The following is a 9,557-nucleotide window of genomic DNA, read 5'->3' as shown; positions in this document are numbered from 1 at the left end:
ACAAGGCATTCACTAACTAGTTGCATCAGTAAGGTAGCAGAGGTAAGTAATAACCTGGAATACTAACACCGCTCTCTTGTGCAATCCGCTATTCTGGAAATTTGGATTAATTATGTAACAACAAGAACTGCAGTAAAATCAAGTCATCGTACATTAATCTCAACACTAAAACATATTCACTCACTACAATAGTTTATGCACCACTTTATTATCTCCCTTAAATATTTACTGCCTACTGAAATATAAAGTTTATTCTCTACCTCTGATCAGCCCATGGATGTCCATGATTTCTGAAAGTAAAAAATGGACCTCTGGCCAGAGTGCTCAATGGCTCTCAGCCATGTTTGCAGCAAGTGTGAATATGCATCTAAGAACACATATCCACATCCATTATCCCCATAGTAATGTTTAGGTATCATTATTGGATTGAAGACACCACTTGTGTTGTACAGTCCAGCCCACTGAGAAACCAGTGGCTGTGACCAACAGCACGCTTATAAAGCACAAGTGCTGTGTGACTGTGTGTGGCCTGCTCTTGTCTTCAACTCACTGAGCTTTTCTGCCACAGCAAAACACAGCACAAACTGCTTCTTTAAAAGAATCATACATTAGCTTGGACTAAATGCATGGTTCAATTTCAGCATAAAACAGTCCTGGTAAAAAGTCATTACAGAGAACGGAGACTTTTCCTCTCACTAGGAAGAAAAGTCACTGCTTCTTTTTTTTTTTTTTTTTTTTTTTTTCCTTTTTTTTTTTTTTTTTTTTTTTTTCCTCACTAGGAAAAAAAGTGCCTGTTTTTTTTTTTTTTTTTTTTTTTTTCTCCTTTTTTTCTTTTTTTTTTCTTTTTTCCCCTCTTAAAAAAAATATCCCTTTTTTCCCCTTTTGTCTCTAGCATGCAAGTTAGAGGCCAATAAAATCCTTGATTTCATAAATTCCTACAGTTTATCGTCATACAAGTGCATATAGTATACACATATCTCCTTTAAGTGCCACACATATGGAAAAAAAAATCACAAGTTAAATTATATAACAAAATAAATAAGTTTATTCCCACCTCATCCCTTCCACTGTCACCTATATCATGAGCTAAAGAGAAAGTCAATAAAATTAGACAGATCTTTGGACAAAAATACATGTTAAAACTGGCTCAGAGAACAAAATTACTTATAATAGTCTGCAGATCTCTTATATTCAAACTTCATAAATAGCAAGCACAATTTTAAAAAGGTCTATATACACCAGCACACAAGGCTGTGTGCACCAAATTTAGAATAAAGAGCCTAGAAAAAGTGTAGCTATTCAGGAAATCCCCTCTCTATTTCTCTTGTAGATATTTAAAGATCCTCCCCCCTCCTTTAACCTCTAAAATAGGCAAGAGACTATAAAAGACATGTTGCATTTAGAAACAAAGTAGAAGAAAATGAAGAGTTAGAAACCTGGGGGCAGAGAGGGGGGGGGGTCAGCTGTAAAAAACACCTCCCAAATTACTTAGTGCAATAATGCAACTGTAACATGTTTCCGCAACTCAGAGAGTACCTTTTAGGGTCCTACTATAATGAAGAACTGCTTACAGAGGGGAATTCAAAAGTGTGTATTTGGACAGCCCACTTCACAACAGCAGCATTTACTGACTCTTCATAAGCAGGTAATTCCTTCTGAGGGCAAAACTATCCTTTTGGCATTCTACTTTCCCAACAGACATAAACCTTTAACACTGACCTCAGTGGCTGTGGGAAAATGGGAAGAAAAGCAAACTCACATGCAGGATATCCAAAAGGACTCCTTGCACCCTGGACTTTTCTGTTTGGTAAAGATATCTTTCATTCAGCAACATATAACTTACTCAGTTTGTGAAATTACAGCTGCAGAAATAAAACCGATTATGTAGCATGGAGCAGAGTCAATCCTCTTTGTGAATCCTGCTGTAAACAATGCTACTCTTATTTTCCTGTTTTGTACGTGGAACTGTGTGAAGTTTCACTTGTAAAAAGATGCATTCAAAATAGTGCCACAGATATATTTTGCCCCTTCCCAAAATACAGGAAAATGGGGTGGAGAAGAGGAAAATGGCAAGGAGGAGAGAGAGACAGGGTGTTAGTGCCTGTGAAGGGGAGAGAGAGAGAGAAAGAAATGTCTCTGCAGACACTGAAATGCAGCACTAGAGACGAACACTAATGAGGAAAAACATTCTCCATGCAGGCTGTGATGGTGAGGTGTCATCTTTAGATGTAAACTGGTTGCTCTTGTGCAGTCAACAGTCTGTACATGGCAGCTGGCATAGTCTTCATATGAATCTGGAGGAAACACGGGAAGTTAACCAATGTTCCTAACATGCATACTACAACAGAGCATCAGTGAAGAAACAAGATAAGGTCATACAGGACAGAGGGGAAAGGTGAAACCTAAGGCTATGAAAACTCTCATTAAAGTATTCCAGGTGGTGGTTTTATGAAACAGTATGTTTAGTACCAAGGAACCATCTAAAGTTGTGGACACTTCATATTTTCAGATTAGGGTTTTTCTAAAACATTGCAGAATTACAGGTAAACAATAAAAGAAACGGTGTGCTGGCTTTGCTCTCATTTCACTTTTTAGATCTGAAAAGCAACAGGCCAATAGAGGCAGAATCACTGAATCATGGAACAGTTTGAATTGGAAGAGAACTTTGAAGATCATCCAGTCCAAACCATGCTGCCACGGATGGGGACCTCTTTCACCAGACCATGTTTCTCAAAGCATCATCCAACCTGTCTTTAAAACACTTCCAGGGATGGGACATCCACAGCTTCTCTGGGCAACCTGTTCCAGTGTTTCACCACTGTCACCGTAAAAACTTTCTTCCTTAAGTCCATTCTAAATTATCTACCCTCTTTCAGTTTACCTCTTTCAGGGCACTACAGGCCCTGGTAAACTGTCTCTCTCCAGAAGCCTCATTTATATATGGAAAGGCAGCAGTAAGGTCTCCCCAGAGCCTGCTCTTCTCCAGGCTGAACAACACTAACTGTCTCAGCCTTTCTTCATAGGGAGGGTGTTCCAGCCCTCAGATCATCTTCATGGCCCTCCTCTGGACCTGCTCTAACAGGTCCATGTCTTTTTTGTGCTGGGTGGCCCAGGAGCTGGACACAGTGCTCCAGGTCGAGTCTCATGAGAGCAGAGTGAAGGAGGAGAATCACTTCCTTCAACCTGCTGGCCACGCTTCTTTTGATGCGGCACAGGACATGGCTGGCGTTCTGGTCTGCAAGCGCACACTGCTGGCTCATGTCCAATTTTTCACCCACTTGTATCCCCAAGTCCTTCTCCACAGAGCGGATCTCACCCCCTTCATTCCCCACTCTGTACTGGTCTTGGCAATTGCCCTGACCCAGGTACAGGACCTTGCACTTTGCCCCACTGAACTTCAAGTGGGTAACAGGGGCCTACTCTCCAAGCCTGACACCTCTAATGACATCCCTTTCCTCAAGCTTATCAACTGCATCACTGAGCTTGGTGTCATCCACAAACTTGCTGAAGGTGCACTCAAGACTACGGTCTATGTCATTGATGAAGATACTAAAAAGCATTTGTCCCCGTATGGTCCCTTGCGGGGTACCACTTGTTACTGGTTTACACTGGTTGTTAGTGGCATCAGTGATGAACTATGTTATATTGCCTAGATACATTGCCTGCTCTTACCTCACCAACAGCATTTGAAAGAATGTGAACAATTTTCTCATGGGGTGTTGCTACAACACTCTGGCCGTTGATCTCAATGATCCGATGGCCGACACGCACACCTCCTCGCTCTGCTATCCCTCCTCTCATAAGGCTGCAGATCTGCAAGGGAAAGGACAAATTTATCAGGTCTGGATAAGGAACAGAGGCTTTAGATTACCCATTTTTTGCTTGTAAACTGTAAATCAGCATTTAAACATAGAGGCTTACAACAAATTCTAAAATGCAGTCCATCACCAACTCAAAGCAAAGTGCCTAATAACTACTGCAAGAGCAGTAGCTCTTCCAAGAGCAGAACAAACTGTCAGAAAAGCCTGTGCTGTACATCATATATGCTGTGGTTTGGAAATTTAAGAGCGTATAAAAGGCCACAGTTTAAGAATGTTCAGCATGCAGGTGCCTTAGAACAAAATAGGATCAAGGGCAATCTTTTGAGGTCATGCAATGGCTTGGTTAGAGACATCTGTGATGCAGTTTGAAAGCAGCTCCTGCTACACATTCTTGTTTCTCTAACCTAAAACAGCTTTTCTGTTCCTCTGGCTGACTCTAAAGTTGTCATGTAGCGGCAAAGACAAAAATAACTGATTAACTCAGCTTTTGTATCTTGGACTTAACACATGTGCAAAATCCTGCATGCTGTGAGAGAGAAAATGGCAGCTACTCTCTTGCCACACTGAAACTTACCCATGTTTCATGTATGTTAAAGCTTAACCAGAGAGTGTGGAAGCTACTTACAATCCCATTCTGCACACTGAAGCCCAGCTGATATCTGAGGTCCGGCCGCCTGATCAAGACTGTGGTTACTGGAGGACACCTAACTATGTTCAGTTTAACCCGGGCCTGGTTTTTTAAACCCTGAGAAAAGAAATCACCATGAAAAATGCTGGCAAAGACAGAGTGTAACATTTAACATATGCACTGTTGGGGGAAAGAAAGTTGTTAAGGTATTGATACGGCAACAGCCCTGAATAAACAGTTCTTTGTATGCATTGTAACAGAATCTGATCACTGAATGCATTCGGTGCACTGACTGACACAAGCACCAGAATATTCAGTGAAATAAGTGATAAAATACCAGATTTTTCTTGCCAAGAACACAGTTGTTTTATGAAAACTAGCCTTCTGGTGGCAATTTTTCCATTTGATAACACTAACTATATAAAAAAAGAATATTAAACAGGTCTATGCAGCTCACCAAAAAAGCCAACGACTGTGGATGGGAAATAAAATTTTAAATAAGTAGCTAACACATTAGTGGTTTCCTAATAGGATGTGTTGAATTCTGTCAAGCAAACAGCAGGCTCTGCTCATAACATGCTTGTATAAACACTGTTCCTAATTTCTGTTCCTCCTCCCTTCTAGATGAGTCATGTTACATTCACCATGAATTCCTTACTACTAGAAGAAAACTGAAGAAGGAAAATCTATTTTTATTGCCAGGGTGGTAAAATCCTGCAACAGTTTACCCAGAGAAGTTGTGGAGTATCCAATCTTGGATTTATTTAAACCCTAGTGAGCACAGCCCTATACAATCTACTCTGCTTAGAACTGAAGTGTTAGTCTAGATCAGCTTCAGAGGTGACTGACAGCCTCTGATCATATGGCTCCATGAAAACTCAAATGCAAAAATGGAGATAACTGCAATCTGAGCCCTTGTACAACTTTAAGCAGTCAGAGCTCTTGGAGTTATTTTTCTGAAACGATTCACACAGAAGGTTAGGCATAAATAAATACATAAATGAAATCCACAATGGGAAAGAAAAATGCTTTACAAAGAATACAGGAACTTCCACCTTACTTAATGCAACACTTAGCAATTCCACTACCTACTTCTGAATTCTTTTTGCTTGCTCAATTGAAATCTGAGTCCCACCGCAACTAACAGGTGTCCCACACTGACTTCAGAAGGCTAATTCTAAAAAACAATTCCTACTATAGCTAAGGTAATACACTGAAGTTTCTACATCCACTTTAATGCTGCTGATTCTGTTGAGCTAAACTCCAGATTCAGAAGTGACTTGAGTAACTAGACTGGCAACCTGCCAGGGAAAACTGTCTTAGAGTCTGTTTTCTTGCCAGTGCCTTTAAGTGGATGCCATCATCACATAGGCAACGGCAAAAGAGCTGACTCAACTTGGCTCATTATTGACACGTCTCCAAGAGCATGGGTGTGTGAACACAAAACGACAAAGCACATGGCTGCGGGAACTGCCTCTACTCCCCTCTCAGCAGAAAGAAGATCCAAACCCCATCTCTTCCATGACTATGGACTTGTTCACCCTGGTGAGGAGCTAGCAGCTCACCACACATGCTCCAGGGCCATTCATCTTCTATACGCAGGTCTTCACAACTACACACATTGAAGAAGACACGGGCTAATCAACCTGTACTAAGCCATGGGTATGATGGTTGATCAGAAGTCTGAGGGGCTTTTGCCTTAGCCTTCTAAATACAGGAGAGCAGGAGTCGTGCAGAGTACTGCTAATTTCTGTGAGAATTTGGATGTCTAACTTCAGTCATATGAGTTCATTCAGGTTACGTGCCCTCAACAGAGTTGATATCATTGTGCTCTTACTTTGCTGACAAATATGTAAGTTATTTATATGTATTCCTTGAAAAAAACATAATGTGGTGACCAACAAACAATTTTCCAATTTTACAGAAAGTGTGTATGTTTCAAAAATGGCTAATTTCCAGTATTATGCAGATTGGTAAAATATGCTGACCAGAAAAAAAAACGATTGCATTATTTGACCAACTTATTTGCTTATCTAGTCCCTGCATCTGCTTCTGCCAGCACTGGATGCTTCTGAGAAAAGCTACAAGTAGCATAACACAATTAGGGAATAACCACCATACACAGAAAGCTTCTTCAGAGCTCTTGTCAGTTTGCAATTGGTTTAGGTTCAATTAGTAGCAGAGTTTACATCCATAACACTGAAATTCTTTTATCTGAAGTGCTTGAAAGATATTCTTCCTATCTACAAAATATTCTTATCTTTTCACAGGAGTCCTTACAGCTTGCTAAAGAAATATGAAATCCTGAGATACTTCTGCCACACTTAAATATCTGCTTAGGACATTCAGTGGCATGTATGCTTGTTACCAAAAGTGCTATATTAACAGCTGCAGATATATGGTTATGAAGACCTGCAAACATACAACAGATTGTCTTCTCTTTAGAAAGACAAGAAAAAGGTTAGCAGTTCCTATGGCAACTGCAGTAAGCATCAGTGAGGAAGAGAAAGATCTGCAGAATCTGGAAACAGCAAAAACAGTTGGTTCTCTTTTGAGGATGGTCAGATGAACACAAGAAAGCTCCTGAAAAGGCTCTGTGTCAGAGAACCATGGCTTATCACTGTTTTAGAAAGAAAACTGATGTTAAGATAGGAAAGAACTATGGTTAACGTGAAAAACCTACATTTGAAGGGAGATTTGTTCCATTGAAGCTGTCACAAAAAAAGTTTAAGATTTTTTTTTTTCCTTCCTTCACAAATTTAAGACTGGTTTTGCCATTTTTTTAATACCAGGCTATCATTTCTAAAATTGCTGGTTCAATGACTTATGCATCTACTACTGATCAGAACCCAGCATTAACATTTTTTGAAACCAGAATGGGAAGTCTTTATAGCAAACGTCTTCATTCAAGTATTAAGAAACTAATCCATGGGGAAAAAAAAATCCATAGTAAATTCTTTTTACTTTCTCAATTTAATTTGTAAATGCAATTAACTTTGCAATTTAAAAAAGTACAAAATGAAAAAATCATGTAATACAACTTGTCAACAGAAAGTTGCCTAAATAATTAAGCATGTTTAACAGCCATATTCTTAGACATCAGAAAGGGTTTCTGCACAGTACATCACCAGCGTCACATTACATGTCTACATGTTATAATCTGCAGGAGCTCTGTGGAGCTTTTTCAATAAATAACAAAATCCATATAGCTTCATCTCAGACACTCCCTAGTGATGCATCTTCCCAGCTCCTGAATTTCTGATGTTTAAATACATATTCCCTTGTATGCTACAGCTATGCCAGACACTGTTCAGTTCCAGCTGACCCGCACACTTTTTGCAGTCACACACTTCTCTGACTAGAAGAAAGGCCTTCTATTTAAAGTATCCCATTTAGCCAAGTGAAGAGAAGCATCACACTTCCAAATAACTCAGGGAAGTTTTGTACAGAAGCTAACTGCATCTTTAATTCAAAATTTACAAGTGTATACAATAATAATAAATAATAATAAAATAACAACAACAGAAGCAACAGCTCTATTTCAGCAAGATACTAGGAGGCATTTAAACAGCTAATATGGCCTAGGACATTGCTAGGCACCTGTACCTCCATTTGTCACATAAAATTTTAAAGATGCATCTGGCAATATCTTCCTTCTGAACAAAATATTCTCTTGTGAAGCTCTGCACAGAGTCCTTGTCTGTACAAGGAAATGGCACAGCTCACTTTCTGGGAGTTAGAAAACTGGTGTAGTGTAATTCCCACTGCACTTTAAAGACCATGAAACGGAAAGTGCTATACAAACATTTGCCTAAGAATTTACTTGAGAGTTGTATAATTTCTGCTCTCTTATTATGTAACCCTTTTAAAGTGTGTAATTTCCAGAAACACTCTCCATACCTTTATAATGCTCTGACATGTTGAGAGCGGTAAACCAACCAAACTGGTCCCATTGATTGACATGATCTGGTCCCCTATGTTCAGCTTCCCAGACTTCTCTGCTGGTCCTCCATGCATCATGTTGGCTATGATAACTGTAGGCAAAATGGATCCCCAGCCAGACTCCACAATCACTACACCTAGGATTTCTCCCTTTTGTTTTTCAATGTAAACCTGTATCGTAAGAAAAAAAATGTTTCAAAAAAAAATCTTCTTCACACCTATGGAATTGACTAGGATCCCACAACGCCCTGAATGTTCATATAAGCAAGAAACATATACCCTCTTTATTCGCAACCTGTCTTCCTACTTCAAAGGCAAAACAAAATAGGCCTCTACTACATTTCATTTGTATTCAAACATGAATATATACTAGAGATTTTGCTTAGTGCTAAACACCCCTCACAACTTATTTCTGCATGTAAACAGAGGAAATTTGAGTGGAACAAACCCTGATACCATGGGCTTTGGTGGACACAGCTAAACAGGAAGAGACTTCAAGAGCTTATGACTGTGGATCAGGAAACCACTACCTGTCTGTTCCAGAGGTGCACTGGTTGTTCTTTATTAAGCAACCTGCAAAACCTTTCAGCAAATACAATTCTTCAGAATCTGAAATCAGATTCTTTCTGAAGAAATTTCACTTCGTAAACTTTCACAAACAACAGTGCCTCTGTAAGTTTTATATTGTTTACTGTAATCTATTAAATTGTGTTAATCTGTTTTAAATTAATTTTCAAACATGTCTGAAAATTGTTTGGTAAAAAAGAACACAAACAGATGGTAAATCATTCCACTGCTGACAAATTTCGAGTTCACTGTTTGCCTTTGAAAGAGAACTGATGACAGGGTGTCCTACTTGGAAGGATATTCTTACTGAGGTAATTTATAGGATGTATTAATGGTTTTCTGATTTCTGCCAGCACAGGCCTACAAGTGGTACAGAGTAGCTTAAAGTTGTTATGGGAAAAAAAAAAAGAAACATACATCTTTGCAGTTTTCAGATTTGGAGAAGTGAATCAGGTCATCATTATACATATCCTGAGTATTGAGCAGGTCACTGTACTCCTTTTGGCTAAGGTCTTCTGGGTTGATTCCATTTGCTCTCAGAAATTCCTGGTAGGCCACACTAAACGCTTGACCTATGGACTGTGCAATCAGCTGTGCCT

At 39.4% G+C, this 9,557-nt stretch overlaps 1 protein-coding gene across 1 annotated transcript in view; it reads right to left on the bottom strand.

Annotated features, from left to right (window-relative positions):
• Nucleotides 1-2,222: 2,222 nt before the first annotated feature.
• APBA1 (amyloid beta (A4) precursor protein-binding, family A, member 1) overlaps nt 2,223-9,557 on the bottom strand; it is a 26,706-nt gene continuing 19,371 nt past the window's right edge. Inside the window, exons 8-12 of the mRNA XM_008947055.1 lie at nt 9,376-9,555; nt 8,350-8,562; nt 4,447-4,566; nt 3,673-3,813; nt 2,223-2,294 (exon numbers count right to left, since the gene is read on the bottom strand). Of these exons, the coding sequence (XP_008945303.1) occupies nt 2,223-2,294; nt 3,673-3,813; nt 4,447-4,566; nt 8,350-8,562; nt 9,376-9,555 (726 nt within the window). The remainder of the gene's footprint in view (nt 2,295-3,672; nt 3,814-4,446; nt 4,567-8,349; nt 8,563-9,375; nt 9,556-9,557) is intronic.

This window comes from Merops nubicus, unplaced genomic scaffold, assembly GCF_000691845.1.
Source record: "Merops nubicus isolate BGI_N331 unplaced genomic scaffold, ASM69184v1 scaffold23720, whole genome shotgun sequence".
In the NCBI taxonomy this organism is placed as follows: Eukaryota; Metazoa; Chordata; class Aves; order Coraciiformes; family Meropidae; genus Merops; species Merops nubicus.
Note: the sequence above shows the minus strand (reverse complement) of the source record. Positions and strands in the feature narration are given on the sequence as shown.